Source organism: Hemitrygon akajei, chromosome 25 (genome assembly GCF_048418815.1).
Source record: "Hemitrygon akajei chromosome 25, sHemAka1.3, whole genome shotgun sequence".
NCBI classification, from domain to species: Eukaryota; Metazoa; Chordata; class Chondrichthyes; order Myliobatiformes; family Dasyatidae; genus Hemitrygon; species Hemitrygon akajei.
Genome location: NC_133148.1, coordinates 8,377,221 through 8,398,779, shown reverse-complemented (window position 1 = coordinate 8,398,779; position 21,559 = coordinate 8,377,221). Strand labels below are relative to the sequence as shown.

At 40.7% G+C, this 21,559-nt stretch overlaps 1 protein-coding gene across 5 annotated transcripts in view; it reads left to right on the top strand.

The window, feature by feature from the left end:
• The window catches only part of LOC140716364 (metastasis-associated protein MTA1-like), a 172,590-nt gene that overhangs the window by 55,960 nt on the left and 95,071 nt on the right, over nucleotides 1-21,559 (top strand). For 4 of the 5 annotated variants that reach the window (XM_073029028.1, XM_073029029.1, XM_073029027.1 and 1 more), the window contains exon 3: nucleotides 9,580-9,673. In XM_073029028.1, coding sequence (XP_072885129.1) covers nucleotides 9,580-9,673 — 94 coding nt within the window. Of the gene's footprint in view, nucleotides 1-5,230; nucleotides 5,320-9,579; nucleotides 9,674-21,559 lie in introns of all 5 variants that reach the window. The other variant, XM_073029030.1, reaches the window with a different exon arrangement.

Genomic DNA, 21,559 nt, shown 5'->3' with positions numbered 1-21,559 from the left:
ATGAAAATCAAAACCTTACCTGTGCCTTCTCACCGTAGCAGTATTTTAAAAGTGCTGTTACTCCTAAGACCTGAACCACTTATTCGGCTTCAAAGCCTCAGCTCCCCACTTTTACACTGACCTGCTTCAAAATGATTGCTGTGCTTGACCCTAACTTTTTATTGGCTGTTTTTAATTTTCTTATTAGTCAGTCAGCTACTGCTAACGATTTAGTCCTAGTCTCAGCTCCTGTTAAGAGAAGCTCATTAGCAGGCCCTGATATGATACAGAACTTTTCAGGAGTACAGAAAGGAGAAGAGGACAAAAATTGGGCATGAGATGTCACTGGTGGCCAGGATCAAGGAAAATAAATCTCACAACGATCTCATAAGGATATTAAGGGTAACCAAGGAAGAGAAAGGCCCTTTAGGGACCAAAATGGCAATCTGCCCATCAAGCCAAAAGACACAAGCAAGATCTTAACATTAATGCCTCATATGTTTACATTGTAACAGGAGAATCTGGATAGGGGACAGTGAAATTGCAGAACATGTTAACATTAAAAACAGAGAATGATTAGGTGGGTGTGTCCCCAAGACCCGATAGGATGTTTTCCAGACTGCTATGGGATGCACTGAGATCCTGTCCGAGATTTTTACCTAGTTTTGCTAGCTGCAGGAGAAGTGTCAGGTGACTGTGTGACAAGAATGCTGGACTTTTGTTCAGGAAGGGCAACATGGATAAGCCTGAATACAACAGGTTTTTGAATATGATGTCAGTGGTAGCAAAGTTGGTGCTTAAAGATCAAAGGACAAGATTAATCTACACTCAGAAAGACTGATTTTATTCAAAAATAGTGTAAATTTAAGAGTAGATCCTGCATGACCAATATGGTTATTTTTTTTATGTTGATGAGGCCAATACAGTTGATGTAATTTACATGGACCTTTGACAAGTTCCCATGTGGGAATCTGGTCCAGAAGTTTAGAACCTATGGGCAAGTCAAGTGGTTAAATTAAATCCCAAGTTGGCTTGGTACTTGGAGTCTAGTGGATAGTGGTGATAGGTTATGTTTATAATTGGAAGCCTATGATGAGTGGTGTACCATAGGGACTATTACTGTTAGTCATATACGTTAACAGTTTGGATAGGGATGTAGGAAATAGGATTTGGAAATTGGTAGTGTTGTTGATAGTGAGGAGGATAATCATGAGCTACAGGATGATATGGATCAGTTGGTAAGGTAGGAGTTGGAATTTAACTCTGATAATTGTGAGATGATGCATTTCAAGATGTCAAAGCTGTTTCAATATGTGACAGGGTAGAGAATTCAAAAAACATTGTAGGCAAGTTGATCTTGAATTTTGGAAACTGCAGCATGTAGAAAGGAAATAGAATTTAGAAAGCTGCTGACATTTTTGAGTTTGTCTTTACTGCCAACTTTATATCTGCTATCAATCCAGTTCTGCAGCATTTTATAATTATTTCCTCTTTTAAACTTGTTCCAGTGTGGGCTAGTTGAGTAAAGCATGAGCAAACCAGTCGGCAGTGTTCGGGATTTGGAAAATTGATAAGAAATCTCAGTAAAAATAGAGAAATTTTCAGGCTAATTGCAAGGAGGATGCTTCTCTTGGCTGAAGAATATTGGACCAGTTGGTGTGGTTTCAGAATGAGGTCATTTAGGATTGAAATGAAAAGAATTTTCCTCGACTAGTGGGTGGTGATCTGCCCTGAGGTGAGCTGGGTGCAAAAACTTGGGATTTCTGAATATTTAGTGGATTATTGGAGTATCAGATCACCTTTAATTGTATGAAATGCTTGGATTCTAAGGAGCTTTGCAAAGAAATAATCCTAGAGTTACAAAATCTCTTGGCCAGGGCAAATCCCATCTCCTGGCTACATGTCTCAATCAGAAAATAGCCTTGCATTCAGCCGAAAAGATTAGGAGCAAAGCTAGTAAATAATTAGATGAAATTAAGAACAAGAGAAAATCTGCAGACGCTGGGTCCTGCTGAAGGGTCTCAGCCCGAAACATCGACCGTACTCTTCTATAGATGCTGCCTGGCCTACTGAGTTCCTCCAGCATTTAGTGTGTGTAAATTGGCTAGATGAAATTAAATTTGGGTTTTAAGTGTGCGAATTGTAGGCACATTGGATGTGTTCTTATAATCAGGGGTTAATATTGAGTGGAACGAGGTATATTTTCCACTTCATAGATCAGTGGTGTGACTTCAAAATGCTGGCTATCACAGCATTATGGATACAGAGGAGAACAAGTTGAATAATTGTAGAATGGAGAGGTTGTTTGGACTAGAACAACATAGAAAATAATAGTAGTCATTTTGTCTCTACAAGTTTGCTCTGCCATTTAATAAGGCCGTAGTTGATCATTTAAATTTGGTACCCTGCTCCCACTTTGTCAGTCATTGGTTCCCAATGAATTATATCTAACTCCTTGTATTTTTAAAAATAATTGAATAATTTTGATATGATTGGCTATATAAATTGGGCACATTTCCACAAAAGCAATTGTTCAGAAGTAATGGGATTTGTTTTAAAGGGACTGCATGAAACTGATCCCCTTATGGTTGACAGAATTTCAGTCTGTCCTTAAAAGAATAAATTCAAAGTTAATCTGGGGGAAAAAAAACTATTGCTGCAGTGTTTACCTATGGAGTAGGCTTCCAAAGTTGAGTGTGGAAGCATTTAGTATACATACAATAACAAATAAGATAAACTGTTGAGAGAAAGAGAAGCATTTTTGGAGGAATTTAACTCCTTTTCCATGCATGGGAGGAGAAGGTGACCTTGGATCTTTACTCACTGTTAGATCTATGATGGTTGGTCAGTGGTTTCCTAACCACTCTATCATGAAAACTTTTGAAGTAAGACGAAGTGTTAAGACCATTGATCCTTCAAATTGTTCTGCCATGATGATTGTGGCTGAGCTTCTATCTCACTGTCATTTTCCTCCCCTTGATTCAATTAGTATTTTGCTTTGCTTTAAATGTTCATGATTGAGCCTCTATGAATCTTTGTGAAGAAATTTCTCCATGTGAGTCCCAAATGGTCACTTAATCTATGACATGGTGTAAGTCGACTCAGCTAGGAGAGATGTTCTATCCATATCGAGCTTGAGAGTTTAGTTTGCATTAATGAGACCTTCTCTCATTCTTCTAAATTCAATAGAGTTCAGACCATGTAGACTCAAGTGGCAGATCCACTATCCCTGGGACTAGCTTTGTGCATTGATGCTGCACTTTCTCAGTGGCAAGTACAGTGTATTGGGCCATCAGTTAATCGGGCAGCTGCTTACTTGAATCAACTCATAATGAGCAAAAACTAATCGAGAAAATAGCCGGAATGCCATTCATTTATTTGGGAATCCATGTTGCTTATTTTGGGCAGGAGACTGTTGTGGAACAGTTTCTAATTGGGACTGTTAGGTGTATTTGTGTTCAAAAAGCAGTGATTTTTGTCACTGATGGTTGGTGAGAAATTAGCAATAAGACAATTCAGAACTGTTTTGCTCACTGCAGTTTTAAGCATCCAGGCTTGGAGATACAGGAAATGGCCAGGAGTGAAAATGAAATGATTTTACTCCTTCATGTTAGGAACTATGATAAATTTGCAGGTATCACCAATCTTCTTGAATGTTACAATGACAATAAAGATTTGGAGGATGCAGTCATTGAAGGGATTGTATGAAGGTAGTCCATGATCTGTAAAAGGTAGCTGCACTGATGTTATTCATTTACAGTCAATCAAAAGAACATGACAGCATACACTGAATGAATTCCTCCATTGATAACTATTAGGAACTAATACAGTTTTATAGTATTGTAGTAGTATTGATAGTGTTCAACTTAGCTTTGTATTTCAATTAAATACATAATTTGTTACTCAGGTAAACAGTAGTTTGTATATCAGTTCCTAGGTGAGGAAAGCTAAACTCTATAGTCTTGCGGGTGCAGTCTCACTAAGGCTCTGGAAATTTGCAGTATGCCATCTTTCCTTCTGTACTCAAATCCTTATTTTAACAAAGGCCAACTAGATAAGTGAACAAAATGTTTTGTTATTTCTTTGCCATTTGTTCCCATGTTTCTCTCAGGAAAAAGGCAACCACATACTAAAGATGAAGTAGAATGCCCAATAAACCAGCAGGTGATGGTTAAAATGGTGATTACATTAATGATCAATTAAATTAATGAGAAGTAGATATTATGTAAACAGATGATAGAACTGGAGGTGAACATCAACACTATCACATTGTGAGATGTATGGTGAACCAGGAACGGTACAGAAATGGAGGAGCTGCTCAAATAAGCAAAATATAGTAGCAGGATCCAGAATTGTAAGAATATAAAGCATATTGATATACAGCAATGTGTTTAAATATTTTTTTAAAGGACAAAGCAGTAAATAGCATTTGAAAAGGAAAGCATATTTAACAATGCTAGAAATATAGAGCAGATCAAGTCACATCTGTGGGAAGAGAAACAGAATTAACATTTCTGATTAAAAGTACTTAATCAGAAGAACAAAGGAGAGAAAGTAATTTGTGAAGTAGTGGAGAGTGGGGATGTCTATGATAGAGTAAAAATAAGGCGACCATGGGGAATAAGGTTATCTAGTCAATGAGTGAATGGAACAATTACAGACTAAGAACATAGATAAAATAATGAGTAACAAAATGCGGTGCAGGAAGACATGCCTGGCAAGTCAAACTGTCTATGGCCTCCATACCCAGAGAAACAGTTAAAAAAGAAATTGGAGGGGGCGGTGTGGTGGGGGAGTATACCTGTGAACCAATATCACATATAGATGACTAATAATAGTACCTATTATTAATGACAAGAGTAGTGTTAATGGAGGAGTTATTGAATTTGACTGCAAGTTCAGTTTTGCAGACATGAAGGAGGTCAGTTGAGTCATTACTTCTTCCTTGAGCATCAAACTGATAAGCTGCCCTGGTGAGGAATTGGAACTATCATGCAATATGATTTGATGTAGAAACCCAGAATTTTTGTTGCTAGAGAGCATCCCGAGATTCATGGTTGTTGGGTAAAACTATGTGAAGACTGGGAAATATCAGGATATTTGGAAAATGTTGTAATATTCGCATCAATATCTGTGTGGACTTGTATACAGTGCCTATAAAAAGCATTCATCCCCCTTGGAAGTTTTCATTTATTATTTTACAACACTGAATCACGGTGGATTTATTTTGTTTTTTTCCATTGACCAACAGAAAAAGACTCTTTCGTGTCAAAGTGAAAACAGATCTCTGCAAAGTGATGTAAATTAATTACAAATATAAAACACAAAATAATTGATTACGTAAGTATTCACCCCCCCCCTCCCCTTACTATGACACACCAAATCATCACGGGTGCAATCAGTTGGTTTTAGAAGTCACATAATTAGTTAAATGGAGATCTATCTTTGGAGACCTGTGTGCAGTCAAGGTGTTTCAACTGACTGTATTAAGAATCCACCCTGTATCTAGAAGGGCCAGCTGCTGATGAATCAGTATCCTGACAAAATCTACACCATGAAGACAAAAGAACACTCCAAGCAACTCCACTAAAAGACAGACAGACATACTTTATTGATCCTGAGGGAAATTGGGTTTCGTTACAGCTGCACCAACCAAGAATAGTGAAGAAATATAGCAATAAAAAACCATAAATAATTAAATAATAATAAGTTAATCATGCCAAGTGGAAGTAAGTCCAGGACCAGCCTATTGGCTCAGGGTGTCTGACACTCCGAGGGAGGAGTTGTAAAGTTTGATGGCCAAAGGTAGGAATGACTTCCTATGACGCTCATTGTTACATCGCGGTGGAATGAGTCTCTGGCTGAATGTACTCCTGTGCCTAAAAGGTTATTGAAAAGCACAAGTCAGGAGATGGATACAGAAAATTTCCAAGTCACTGAATATCCTTTGGAGTCAATCATCAAGAAATGGAAAGAATATAGCACAGCTGTAAATTTACCTAGAACAGCTGTGCTGAAGAGACAGAGTGGCCTTGCATGAAGGAGATTACTGAAGGAGGCCACCAAGAGACCTATGGCAATTCTGGAAGAGTTACAAGCTTCAGTGGCTGAGATGCGAGAGACTGCATATACGACAACTGTTGCCGAGGTACTTCACTAATTGTAGTTTTATGGGAGAGTAGCAAAGTGAAAGCTACTGTTGGGGAGAAAAAAAACTCACATGAAATCTCAGCTCGAGTTGCCAGAAGCATGTGAGAGACTCTGAAGTCAGCTGGAAGAAGGTTCTATGGTCTGATGAAACCAAAATCAAGCATTTTGGCCAATAGACTACAGGTGTCCCTGGTTTTTCAAACTTTCGCTTTACGACACCTCGCTGTTAGGAAAAAAGGCAGCGCACGAAAAAAGGCGCGCCGAGCAGCCAAGCTCCTCCCCTGGAACTACATTCTAGCCGGCGTTGCTTAAACACGTGCCTGTGAGCATCTGTGCTTTATGTCGACTTATTTTGTGCATCTGTTAGCAATGAGTTCTAAGGTATCGGAAAGGCCTAAAAAGAGCCTGTAAGGGTGTCACACATAGCGTAAAACTAGACATAATAAAGCATTTCGATCGTGGTGAACGAAGTAAGGATATAGTGAGTTTGGCTAAGGGTTTGTGGAAGTTGATGAAGATGATGTTGAAGAGGTTTTGGCATCCCATGACCAAGAACTGAGAGGTGAAGAGCTGATGAAGAGGAAAGGATAACAATTGAAGCCGAACGCAGTAGCAAACGGCCCGAAAGTGAAGTCGTCCAGGAACTGAACATTAAGCAATTGTGTGAGATTTTCGCTGTGATTGACAACGCTGCAGTGATTGCATAAAAGTATGACTTTAATTTTGAAAGGGTACGTAGGTTTGAATGCTTACAAAGAACTGTATGATAGGAAAATGTGTGAGACTAAGCAGACAAGCATACTGTTGTTTTTCAAGCCTTCCACACCAGAGCAGATGACGAACCTCAACCTTTGACATCAAGGCAGGCAGACATAGAAGAAGGTGACCTGCCTGCCCTGATGGAAACAGATGACGATGAGATGACCCCCCAGTCTCCTCTACCTCCCACCACCCCAACCTCCGACGACTCAGCCTAACACACCATCATCAGTGTGCTCACTGTCTTCCCGATTCCTGTAAGTGAAACTACACTAGACGTACGTTATTTCTACATTATATAGGCTGTGTATTTTTGTGTGTTATTTGGTATGATTTGGCAGCTTCATAGCTTCAAGGTTACTGGAAAGAGTGCTTCTGCCGAGAGCTCTTGCGCTGAGTGTTTTTACCACAAGTGCTGCCGAGATGATGCTGAGGGTGTTCTACGAGGCTGTGGTGGCCAGTGCTATCATGTTTGCTGTTGTGTGCTGTGGCAGCAGGCTGAGGGTAGCAGACACCAACAAAATCAGCAAACTCATTTGTAAGGTCAGTGATGTTGTGGAGGTGGAATTGGACTCTCTGATGGTGGTTTCTGAAAAGAGGATGCTGTCCAAGTTGCATGCCATCTTGGACAATGACTCCCATCCACTCCATAATGTACTGGTTAGGCACAGGAGTACATTCAGCCAGAGACTCATTCCACCGAGATGTAACACTGAGCATCATAGGAAGTCATTCCTACCTGTGGCCATCAAACTTTACAACTCCTCCCTTGGAGTGTCAGACACCCTGAGCCAATAGGCTGGTCCTGGACTTATTTCCACTTGGCATGATTAACTTATTATTATTTAATTATTTATGTTTTTATATTGCTATATTTCTTCACTATTCTTGGTTGGTGCGGCTGTAACGAAACCCAATTTCCCTCAGGATCAATAAAGTATGTCTGTCTGTCTGAGAGCGCTTGCGCCAAGTCTTTTTGCCGAGAGCGCTTGCGTGAGATTTTCTCTATGGTGGACAGTGCAAAAGTATTCCTACTTTATATAGGCTGTGTATTTATCAGATCATTCCTGCTTTTACTATATGTTACTGTTATTTTAGGTTTTATGTGTTATTTGGCATGATTTGGTAGGTTTTTTTTGGTTCTGCGAATGCTCACAGATTTTTCCCGTATAAATAAATGGTAATTGCTTCTTCACTTTACGACATTCCGGTTTACGAACCATTTCATAGGAATGCTCTACCTTTGAATAGCGGGGGGGAGCCTGTATATGATATGCACATAATCAAAAACACACTATCCCTGCTGTGAAGCATGGTGTCGGCTGCAACATGCTACGGGGATGCTTCATGCAGCAGACCTTGGAAGGCTTGTGAAGGTAGATGGTAAAATGAATGCAGCAAAATACAGGGAGATCCTGGAGGAAAGCCTGATGCAGTCTGCAAGATAACTGCGACTTGGGAGAAAATTTGTTTTCCAGCAAGACAATAATCCCAAACATAAAAGCCAAAGCTTCACAGGAATGGCTTAAGAACAACAAAGATAATGTCCTGGAGAGGCCAAGTCAGAGTCCAGTCCAAACTTCCAAGGGGGGTGAATACTTTTTATAGGCACTGTATACAAGTCCACACAGATATTGATGTGAATATTACAACATTTTCCAAATATCCTGATATTTCCTAGCCTTCACACAGTTTTACCCAACAACCATGAATCTCGGGATGCTCTCTAGCGACAAAAATTTTGGGTTTCTACATCAAATCATGTTGCATGATAGTTCAAATTCCTCACCAGACCTCAAAGCTGATAGACACCTATCCACACATGCTGAAGACTGTAATTGCTGCCAAAGGTGTATCTACTAAATACTGACTTGAAGGGGGTGAATACTTATGCAGTCCCCAATGTCATTATTTTTTTGTGTTTTATATCTGTAATTAATTTAGATCACTTTGTAGAGATCTCTTTTGACATGAAAGGTTCTTTTTCTGTTGATCAGTATCAAAAAAAAAACAAATCCACTGTGATTCAATGTTTTAAAACAATAAAACATGAGAACTTCCAAGAGGGGTGAATACTGTTTATAGGCATTGTACTTGACTCACAATCTTGTGTTCTCAAACTCTACTTCAAAGTTTGAAATGCTGAAGAAAATGGATCTCATCAGTGATAATGACTTGATAAATTGGTATTCAGACCTATTCCATCTTTAGCATACAGACTGTTATAGAGTCTTTCAAATTAAGAAAGTTGAGATGCCTCACACGATAAAATTAAAGGGTAGATATTTATTTAAACTTTGTGTGAAATATTTGTTTTAGAACAGGTAAGGAGTTTTTTTTAGTCAGTAGTGAATCTGGAATGCTTTGCCACCAACTGCAGTAGAGGCCAAGTCCATGGGTATATTATATTATAAGGTGGAAGTTGATAGTTTCCTGATCGGTTAGGACATCAAAGGATATGGCAAGAGGGCAGGTGTATATGGGGTTGAGTGGGATCTGGGATTAGCCATGATGGAATGGCGGAGCAGACTCGATTGGTTGAATGGATTAATTCTGCTCCTATGTCTTATGGTGGTGTTCCTACATCCCATCTCCATGCAGCCAATCCAATTGATAAATACTTTGTCATCTTGCTTTCTATTAGTTTTGGATTGTTCTATTTAACAGTGATCTTTTTCTCACCTATTGCAGACTGCAAATGGCAACGTTGAAGCAAAAGTAGTTTGCTTTTACAGAAGACGAGATATACCAAGCACCCTTATCGGACTGGCAGACAAACATGCAAGTAAGTTTTCATTGCTGCTTTAGTTCTTTATTGCACTCAGCTTTTATGCAAATCAATTTGCTCTGTTTTTGGACCTACATTTACATATGAACCTATAACTAATATAAATGCATAGAACTGAAATGTTTTTTGTTTGTTGGGGATGACCAGGTATCTGAAAAACTAGAGAATGAGATAAGGATTTTAAGTAGACAGTTCTAAATGTTAGCATTGTAAAATGGCTGTTTCTTTAAAGTCGGTAAGTTGCTATTGTGATGCATTTGGAAATAAAAGATGATTCCATGTGATGAATAACCGCTCAACATTCGGAGTATGAAAAGTAGTAAAGTAATGTTCTTGAGAAAGAATGGTAAAGGCATTTGAACTGAACAGTGGTGGGGAGAGGATGCTAGAAGAGGTAAAAGCATCCTACAGGCCATGGATGAAGTAATTTTTTCATTTTGCCTTGTAGTATGGAATATTTTGCTCTGAAATGAATGTTTAGACTTAAGATCAGCCATGTTCAATAATGTAATTGATATGCAAATTAAACATGCAATAACTATGTCCTTCACCCACTCTGTTCTGACTTTCCCTGGTGCCCTTTGGTATTCATGACCCTGTAGTTCCGAGATAAAATTGGAACACAAGGTATGTCTCAATAGTCCATTGGTATCTTTACTGTGAAGGGCCATTATTTAATTTCTCATATGAAGGTTGATCGTATTCCCTCAGTCTGCACGGGATACTAAATTACTCAGGTGATAGTAATATCATTAAATGAAGGCCAGGAACGCTAACATTCACAAAAAGAATGCTATAGCTGTTTTCATGTTTTGCTGATGCACTGAAGGTGGTCAGAGCAATCCAATGATCTTGTTGCATAAATTATTTCCCTGAAACCTATCTTCAAACTGCCCCCAGCCCTCTTTATTGCTTCAATTGTAGGGTCATGTCCTTTCACCTACAATGTGGGATGTGAGCGGATGTCAGGGCACTCAAAGCAAACCCAGGTGGTCACGGGGAAATGTGCAAAGTCTGAGCAAACAACAGCAGTCAGGATCAAGATTGGGACCTTAGAGATGTGTGACAATTATACAATATGACCATCACTGTGCTTCCCAAAGTAGTGGCAGGACAGAATTTTAAGTTGAGCATTTGGTTGATCATGGCATCAAAAGTATTGGACTTGATTTCCTGCTGATACATGAAATTGTGATAAGCACCGCTCCACCCACCCAGCACCTGTCATTTCTCTTTTCATAACCAATAAGTTGTTATACTTTTTAAATATACAGTAATGCTTTTTAGTTCTTCCCCAATGTCATTTAAATTAGTTGCTCTGTTTAACTTTTAGTAGTTTGACACTTTTCGGTACTGCACTTTGTAAATGAGGCTTTCATTCACCAGAAAAACATGATTCCTCATTTTCCCCTATTACTCTCCTAAAAGTGTTGTCTGTTACTAAATATGGTTCTTTGGTGGCAGACACCTGACATTGTCTGAAAGTGCAAATTGGGAGTTGTTTAATTCTTGAAATCACGCTAACTAAAGTGCCAAGGTGAAAGCAATGTACATCAAGCACAACATCTACTTTTCAAGGGAGAGGGAAATATGGGAGCTGATAAAGATCATCTAGTTTGTCAAGTCTATTCAAATCATTAAGGTAGTTGCTATATAAGCTGGGCTCCAATACTGTTGCTCAACAAAAATCTGTCAATATAAGATGTGTATTTTTCATATCATTTCAGATCTGAACTGTTACTGCTTTTAATAAAGGACAATAATGAAATTCAGTAGATGACCAGAGGAAACCATTGAATGGCCAATGAAGTTAGAGAGCCAGTGACTGATTAAGATTTAGAAATTCTGATCAGTAGTAGTGAATACAGATTCAAAAGTAGCCTTTAAAAGAGAAATTGGAAAAATGCTTGGGGTGAGAGGAAAAAAGGCTGTATGAGAATGAAACTAAATGGCATCTGGTTTTGCATAAATGGCTTTTTGTGAAGTGTTTTCTAACTTCTCTCCAGAAAAGCTTGCCACCTAGGCTTGGAATTCCCAGCTAGCCAGAAGAATCTCTGCAAAAACTATAAATTCTACATCTTGAAAATGTAATGCTAGTCGTGTGGTTAATCGTATGGTGCATGGGAGCTCATAGGTACTTTTACCAATATCATCGAAAGCTGCCATGTAGATGCAGGAAGCACTTAGGAAGACAAGTGGCTTATTTCAAGGGGATTTCAGTAAGTGAGAAAAAATGTCTTCTGCAGTTATAGATAGATTTGATTCCAAAGGAAATTAGTGTCACAGTAGCATTATAAGTATACAGATATAAATATTAGAAGATAAGTAGAAAGTATATATAAAAAAAAAGTTACCTCAAACGGTCCAACAGGATGTGGTCATCACTTCCCTGGCTGTAGGTTGACTCATTATAGATCCTAATGGCCAAGGAAAAGAATGACCTCAAAAAGCAGTGCAGTTGTCTTAGTCTGTTACTAAATCTGCTCCTCTGTCCAGCCAAGGTGGCATGCAGAGGATGAGAAACATTGTCCAGAATTACCAGGATTTTCCGTAGGCTCCTTTGTTCTACCGCAGCCCCCAGCATGTCCAGTTTGACTCCTATAACAGAACCAGCCTTTCTAATCAGTTTATTGAGCCTGTTGGTATCACCCGTGTTAATGCCTTTGCCCCAGCACACCACTGCACAGAAGATTGTACTGGCGACAACAGACTGGTAGAACGTTTGAAAGAGAGGCCTGTATACTCCAAAGGACCTCGGTCTCCTCAGGAAGTAGGGGCGACTTCTTAAGGGAGATCACAACTAGAGTGTTGTAGAGAGGTTTTTGTCTTATTTTTAAAGAGCTCATCTTGTGAGATGAACAAACCTTTCTTCAGTCGGAAGGTTGTGGATTCATGGAATTCTTTACCTCAAAGTGTCCAATATGGTGTGTACTTTCCAAGAGATAAAAATATGGGTATTGATTAAGATTATTTAGTCCCTTCTGCAGTTTTTTATGGTTCTATGGAGTACATTTAAAAAGAGAGTTTTTTCCTCAGTGGTTTGATCAAGCCATGACTGTGCAAGCGCATGGACGTCAGCGAGTTAGACCGGCAGGAAGGATATAAAAGAAGAAAACTTTATAGAGTGGGAGACAGAGTAGGAGGGCTTTGGTTCAACAGGGCTTGGACGATAACAGCTCAAGGCCAGGTAAGCTATTTGTGAGGAATAGGAAGTACCGTAGATTTCGCACTACAGAGCGCACCTGATTAAAAGCCGCTGGCTCTAATTTTAGAAAGAAAATCAATTTTGTACTTGTACAAGCCACACCGGATTTTAGGCCGCACCGGATTTTAGGCCGCAGGTGTCCCACGTTGTAATATGAGATATTTACACAGAAAGATATTACACGTGAGGATTTTTTAACTTTTAATTAAATCCATATGGTAACATAAACAAATACATATTGCAAATGCTTTTTTTCGAACTGTGCCTGTAACGCGGCTACTTTTAAATATACATACGTATCGGTAACACACAAATTACGTTGCGTATACATTCCAATATCTCCTAATGACTGGTAAAAAAATATATACTGCAGCCTACCAGGAAAAGTTATTGATCGCCTTTAACTTAAAAGCAGCATTTCGCGCGGGTCTAATGCCCCCACCTTCCCGTTTATCGCAAACCGGTATTTCCCACAAGACGCGGCGAAACCGGATGTGACGTCATAGTATCCCGGGATGTAGTACTTCTAATTTTAACTAGAAAATACTAACAAATGAATTACTAAGCGAAAATATTATAAACTAAATAACTGCCATAAAGGCAGCACAATGCTTTTCTTCGAGTGTTTTCCATGTTGAGGGTGAGTACAAATGACTGATTTACAATAATTTAATTGTGAAAGTGCGCTTGATTTATCGTACAATTTCATTGGACCTCTGTGAACTACTCATCAATTTTATTGGTCTACTGTTACGAGGCAAAATGTTTTTGGCGGCATGAAAAAAAATCATGCATTAGCCGCACCGTAGTAAAGGCCGCAGTGTTCAAAGCTGTTCAAAATGTAGGAAAAAAGTAGCGGCTTATAATCCGACATCTACGGTATGTCTGTGAGGCCGGTGTTCTGTATGGGACTCCCAGTCTCCCGAATGACCACATCTGTGCCAGGTGCATCGAATTGCAGCTCCTTAGGGACCCGGTTAGGGAACTGGATCTGCAGCTCAGTGACCTTTGTCTGGTCAGGGAAAGTGAGGAGCTGATAGAGAGGAGCTATAGGCAAGTAGTCACACCAGGGACTCGGTAGACAGATAAGTGGGTGACAGTCAGGAGGAGGAAGGGCAGGAGTCAGCTACTAGAGAGTACCCCAGTGGCTGTCCTTAGCAAAAAGTACTCCTGTTTGAGTACTGTTAAGGGAGGCAGCCTACCTGTGGGAAGCAACAGTGGCTGCGCCTCCGGCACAGAGTCTGGCCCTGTGGCTCAGAAGGGTAGGGAAAGGAAGAGGATGGCAGCGGTGATATAGGACTCTATAGTTAGGGATCAGGCAGGCGATTCTGTGGGCGTAGAAAAGAAACACGGATGGTAGTTTGCCTCCCAGGTGCCACGGTCCGGGATGTTTCAGATCGCGTCCACGATATCCTGAAGTGGGAAGGTGAACAGCCAGAGGTCATGGTACATATTGGTACCAGCAATATAGGTAGGAAAAGGGAGGAAGTCCTGAAAACAGACGACAGGGAGTTAGGAAGGAAGTTGAAAGCAGGACCTCAAAGTTAGTAATGTCAGGGTTACTGCCTGTGCCATGTGACAGTGAGCATAGGAATAGAGTGAGGTGGAGGATAAATGCGTGGCTTGGAGCAGGGGGTTTTCTGAAATCCAGATTCAGATTTCTGGATCATTTGGACCTCTTTTGGGATAGGCGTAGCCTGTACAAAAAGGATGAGTTGCACTTGAATCCGAAGGGGACCAATATCCTGGCAGGGAGGTTTGCTAAGGCTATCGGGGAGAGTTAAACCTAGAATTGCTGGGAGATGGGAACCGAACTAAAGAGACGGAGGAAGGGGCGGTTGGCTCACAATTAGAGAAAGCTTGCAGGCAGTGTGAGAGGGAGAATAGGCAGGTGTTGGAGGAGGGCTGCACACAGACTGATGGTTTGAGATGTGTCTACTTCAATGCAAGAATCGTCATGAACAAAGGTGATGAGCTTAGAGTGTGGATCAGTACTTGGTGCTATGATGTGGTGGCCATTACAAAGACTTGGATGGCTCAGGGGCAGGAATGGTTACTTTGAGTGCCAGGCTAGATGTTTCAGAAAGGACAGGGAGGGAGGCAAAAGAGGTGGAGGCGTTGCACTGTTGATCAGAGATAGTGTCATGGCTGCAGAAAAGGAGGAAGTCATGGAGGGATTGTCTACGGAGTCTCTGGGTAGAAGTTAAGAACAGGAAGGGGTCAATAACTCTACTGGGTGTTTTTTATAGACCACTCAATAGTAACCGGGACATTGAGGAGCAGATAGGGAGACAGATTCTGGAAAGGTATAATAGTAACAGGGTTGTGGTGGTGGGAGATTTTAATTTCCCAAATATTGATTGGCATCTTCTGAGAGGAAAGGGTTTGATGGGATGGAGTTTGTTAGGTGCGTTCAGGAAAGTTTCCTGACACAATATGTCAATAAGCTGTAGACATTATCTACTCAATATGTACTTGATCTGGTATTGGGAAATGAATCTGGTCAGGTGTCAGATCTCTCAGTGGGAGAGCATTTTGGAGATCGTGATCACAATTCTATCTTCTTTACCATAGCATTGGAGAGGGATAGCAACAGACAAGTTAGGAAAGCATTTAATTGGAGTAAGGTGAAATATGAGGCTATCAGGCAGGAACTTGGAAGTATAAACAGATGTTCTTGGAAATGTACGGCAGAAATGTGGCAAATGTTCAGGGGATATTTGTGTGATGTTCTGCGTAGGGTACAGGAACTGTGGTGTACAAAGGCTGTTGAAAATCTAGTCAAGAAGAAAAGGAAAGCTTACGAAAGGTTCAAAAAACTAGGTAATGATAGAGATCTAGAAAATTAAAAGGCTAGCAGGAAGTAGCTTAGGAATGAACTTAGGAGAGCCGGAAGGGGCAATGAGAAGGTCTTGGTGAGCAAGATTAAGGAAAACCCCAAGACATTCTACAAGTATATGAAGAGCAAGAGATTAAGATGTGAGAGAATGGAACCAATCATGTGTGACAGTGGAAAAGTGTGTATGGAACCAGAGGAGTTAGCGGAGGTCCTTAATGAATACTTTGCTTCAGTATTCACTACGGAAAAGCGCCTTGGCAATTGTAGGGATGATTTATAGCAGACTGAAAAGCTTGAGTATATAGACATTAAGAAAGAGGGTGTGCTGGAGCTTTTGGAAAGCATCAAGTTGGATAAGTCACTGGACCGGATGAGATATACCCTAGGCTACTGTGGGAGGTGAGAGAAGAGATTGCTGATCCTTTGGCAAAGATCTTTGTATCATCAATGGGGATGGGAGAGGTTCTGGAAGATTGGAGGGATGCAGATGTTGTTCCATTATTCAAGAAAGGGAGTAGAGATAGCCCAAGAAATTATAGACCAATGAGTCTTACTTCAGTGGTTGGTAAGCAGATGGAGAAGATCCTGAAGGGCAGGATTTATGAACATTTAGAGAGGCATAATATGATTAGGAATAGTCAGCATGGCTTTTTGAAAGGCAGGTCATGCCTTATGAGTCTGATTGAATTTTTTGAGGATGTAACTAAACACTTTGATGAAGGTAGAGCAGTCAATGGATTTCAGCAAGGCATTTGACAAGGTACCTACCCCATGCAAGGCTGATTGGGAAAGTAAGGAGTCATGGGATCCAAATAGACATTGCTTTGTGGATCCGGAATTGGCTTGCCCACAGAAGACAAAGGGTAGTTGTAGACGGGTCGTATTTTGCATGGAGGTCGGTGACTAGTTGTGTGCCTCAGGGATCTGTTCTGGGACCTCTTCTCTTCGTGATTTTTATAACTGACATGGATGAGGAAGTGGAGGGATGGGTTAGTAAATTTGCTGATGATACAAAGGTTGGGGGTGTTGTGGATAGTTTGGAGGGCTGTCAGAGGTTCCAGCGTGACATCAATATGATGCAAAACTGGGCTGAGAAGCGGCAGATGGAGTTCAACCCAGATAAGTGAGGTGGTTCATTTTGGTAGGTCAAATATGATGGCAGAATATAGTATTAATGGTAAGACTCTTGGTAGTGTGGAGGATCAGAGGGATCTTGGGGGTCAGAATCCATAGGACACTCAAATCTGCTGCGCAGGTTGACTTTGTGGTTAAGAAGGCATACGGTGCATTGGCCTTCGTCAATCATGGGTTTGAGTTTAAGAGCCGAGAAGTAATGTTGCAGCTATATTGGACCCTGGTCAGACCTTACTTAGAGTACTGTGCTCAGTTCTGGTCACCTCACTACAGGAAGGTTGTGGAAACTATAGAAAGGGTGCAGAGGAGATTTCCAAGGATGTTGCCTGGATTGGGGAGCATGCCTTATGAGAATAGGTTGAGTGAACCATGCCCTACGAGAATAGGTTGAGTGAACTTGGCCTTTTCTCCTTGGAGCGACGGAGGATGAGGTGTGACCCGATAGAGGTGTAGAAGATGATGAGAGGCATTGATTGTGCAGAATAGTTGGAGCCTTTTTCCTAGGGCTGAAATGTTTAACAAGAATGGGCACAGATTTAAGGTCCTTGGAAGTAGGTGCAAAGAAGATGTCGGGCAAGTTTTTTTTATGCAGGGGGTCATAAGTGCGTGGAATGGGCTGCCGCTGACGGTGGTGGAGGTGGATATGGTACGGTCTTTTAAGAGACCCCTGGATAGATACATGGTGCTTAGAAAAATAGAGGGCTATGGGTAACCCGAGGTAATTTCTAAAGTAATTATGTGTTCGGCATATGTGTTGGAAGGGCCTGTATTGTGCTGTAGGTTTTCTATGTTTTCTAAGAGCCTAGAAAGAGACCGTCACAATCTTCTAAAGGTCAGTTTGTTCTGAAATTTCAAAACTCAAAGGGTGGTGGATCTTCAGGGTTCTCTATACCAGCTGTGATGTTGATTGTATTCAAAACTTAAATCAGTACATATCTGGAGTTAAACGATCAGCTGTGATCTTATTAATGGTGGAGCAGGCTTGAGAGGCTAAATGGCCAACTCCTATTTCTTTTGTTCTTAAAACACTTGTAATTGTCTGAAAGCTAAGGATTATAACTTTCATTAGTGTAATTTCTCTTTGAAACTTTACTGTTGAAGAATTGATGTTCTGTGTTCTCTTTATTAAAGAGTGGTGGATAGCTATAGCCTTACAAGCGTTAGGGGTCAATTAGTGATCAGGGTTCAGCCGGAGTCACTAATGTCACCGCATGTCTTAACTCGTTCCACAGTAGCTGGTGGCACAGTAGTGCATCAGTAGTGCAATTGCTTTACACTTTCAGCTGTAAGATCTGCATTTGTTTTGTGTTTTTCAGTCTGTATGGAGTTGTACATTCTCTCCGTGACTGTGTGGGTTTCCTCTGGGTGCTTCAGTTTCCTCCCACATTCCAAAAAACGTACAGTTAGGATTAGTGAGTCGTGGGCATGCTCTGTTGGCAGACGGAAGCGTGATGACACGTGGGCTGCCCATCTCAATCCTTGCTGATATAATCTGACACACACAGCTCATTTTGATGTATGTAAAAATAAAGCTAATTGCTCTCTGCATATTTACATAACAAGCTCTGTGCAGCAGACTTTGGAGAGGTGCAAGGGAAATGAAATGGTTAAAAATAGTTGTTAAAATGTTTGTTTCCTTGTACGTGCAGCTACTACATGTGATGTTGCTGAACATTGAGAAATGTAAGAGCCTCTGGAAATGGGGTGGGGTGTGGTGGGTCAACTTTTGGACCACAAAACAGCAGGTTTACATATCTAGCATTTTGTATTGTCTTTTATCTTTTGTGTAGATTGAAGTATTCATCGTGTCTTCAGGCTTCTTTCTGAGGAAATTCTTGAACACCTCTGCTGCCTTGATAACTGGCTTGGATTTAACCATCTGTAACCCAGATTTTCTTAATTTGATTACTCCTGCTTCTTGTTGTCTTGCACTTTGTACAGTCATTTCATGTTGGAGCTACCCACCCCTGCCCTCTCAAAGTGTGATTGCTTGTTTTGATTCATTGGATAGATTGAAGATTACTGCAGTTTTCTGCTCTTGTCAATTTTTATGCGCAATTCTTCATTATTTTTTCCACCAGTTCTGTACTTTTGCCATAACTGCATCAAACCTGTCGCTGAAATGCCACTTGGGTGTTCCTCCCCACCTCTCTCCTCCCTCCGCTTAATTCTTGGATTGCATAAAAGCTTTGTTGAAGATATTTTTATTTCATTTTGAGGGTCATCATAAGTTTTGTTTGACGATAGACAGAGTAGGCCAAAAAGCTACTGCCTGATTTATCAAGTTGTGTAATAAGGAAATCAATACAAATATACGGGTTTCCCCCGCTATCCAAAAGTAGAGCGTTCCTATGAAACAGTTTGTAAGCCGAAATGGCGTAAGGTGAAGAAGCAATTACCATTAATTTATATGGGAAAATATTTGAGCGTTCCCAGACCCAAAAAATAACCTACCAAATCAAACCAAATAATACATAAAACCTAAAATAACATGAACATATAGTAAAAGCAGGAATGATATGATAAATACACAGCCTATATACAGTAGAAATATTGTATGTACGGTGTAGTTTCACTTATCATAATCAGGAAGACAGCAAGCTAAAATCGATTTGGAGAGAAAAAAATCAGCACGTATACGCATGCACATGTATATGCCTACGCACATACACGCATACGTACGTACATGCTTATGCACGTACACGCATACACATGTACACACATGCGCACACAACTGCCCACACAAGGCTTCACGGTCATGGTAGTCTTTCTCGGGGTAAACATGTATAAAGCGGGTGTCTCTTTTTCGTAAAAGCAAAAATACTCTTTGGTTAGCAAAAACATGTCTTTCGTAACAGCAAGCTGTCGTAAAGCGAACGTTCGAAAAACAGGGGCCACCTGTATATGTATTTTAACTTTCATTTTAAGAACTGTGGGCTTTGCAGGTTGAACCAGCATTTAATTGTTCATCCCTAGCTGCCTTGAGAAGATGGTAGTGAACTGTTCTCTTGTACCACTGCAGTACTTGCGATGTGGATCCTCACAGTGCTTCTCAGGAGAGTTCCACGGTTTTGACCCATTGATGAAGAACTGGCAATGTACTTCCAAGTCAGGACGATTTGAGGACAACTTCCAGGTGGTGGTTCTGCTCCTATGCTGTTACTGCCTTGTTCTTTATGCTGGTAGAGGTAGTGAGTTTTGAAGATACTAACTACCGGTAGTATACTTGGGTGAGTTGCTGGTTGCATTCTGTAGATAGGGCAAACTGCTGCTTCCCTGTTGGTTGTGGGGTGTATTAATTACTGTAGATGGGCCATGTGTCTAGCAGGCTGCTCTGTTGTGTGTGGTGTTGAGCAGCTAGAATGTTGAAACGACAGTCATCTAGATCAGCGTTTCATCATGCTTGAACCATGTAGATGGTGGACTGGCTTTGGGATGCTAGGAGCTAAGTTGCTTGTTTTTGGATTACGTACTTGCTTTTATATTCTAGTCTTCATGAAGTGAATGCTAAGATTGCATTTCCCTTCCTTACCACTGACTTGACCTACAATTTAACCTTTAGGGAATCCTGCACGAGGACTCCCAAGTCCCTTTGCAACTTGAATTTTCACCCCATTTAGAAATTAGTCCGTGCCTTCATTCCTTCTACCAAAGTGCATGGCCATACAACCCTACGCTATATTCCATCTGCCCCTTCTTTACCTGTTCTCCCAATCTGTGGACACCCATGCTTCTTCAAAACTACAGGCTCCTACCTATCTTTGTATCGTCTGCAAACTTAGCCACAAAGCTATCACCCAAATCATTGGCATGTAATGTGAAAAATAGTAGTCCCAACACCAACCCCTGTGAAACTCTACTCACCGGCTGCCGACCGGAAGCGGCCTCCTTTATCCCCACATTTGGCCTTCTGCTAGCCAACCAGACTTCTACCCATGCTTATATTTTTCCTATAATGCCTTGGGCTCTGTTTTGCTCAGTAGCCTCATGCGTGGCACCTTGTCAAAGACTTCTGAAAATCTATATGAACAATATCTGCTCACTCCTTTGTCTATTCCATTTGTTATTTTCTCAAAGAATTCCAAAAAGATTAGTCAGGCAAGATTTCCTTTTTCATGCTGACTTTGGCTTATTTTGTCCTGTGCCTCCAAGTACCCTGAAACCTCATCCTTAATAATAGACTCTTAACATCTTTCCAACCACTGAAGTCAGGCTAACTAGCCTATAATTTCTCTCTCTCTCTCTCTCCTCCCCCCCCCCCCCCTTCTTAAAGTGTGGAGTGACGTTTGCAATTTTCCTGTCCCCCGGAACCATGCCAGATCTAGTAATTTTTGAAAGATCTTTACTTAATGCTGCAACCATGTCTTCAGCTCCCTCTTTCAGAACCCTGGGGTGCAGTTCCTCTGGTCCAGGTCTAGGTGGTCTAGGTCTAGGTCTGGTCTTTCAGCTTCCTAAGCACCTTACTCCCCTAGTAATAGCAATTGCATTTACTTTTGCCCCTGACACTCTTGAACTTCCGTTGTATTGCTACTGTTTTGCACAGAGAACACTGATGCAAAATACTTATTTAGTATGTCCCCCATTATGGCATCTCCAGCATCATTTTCCAGCTGTCCAACAAATGGTTCTGTTTGTTATTAGAGAATGTATACAGTATACAACCTGAAATACTAAGTCATCGCAGATGTCCATGAAGAACAGAAGA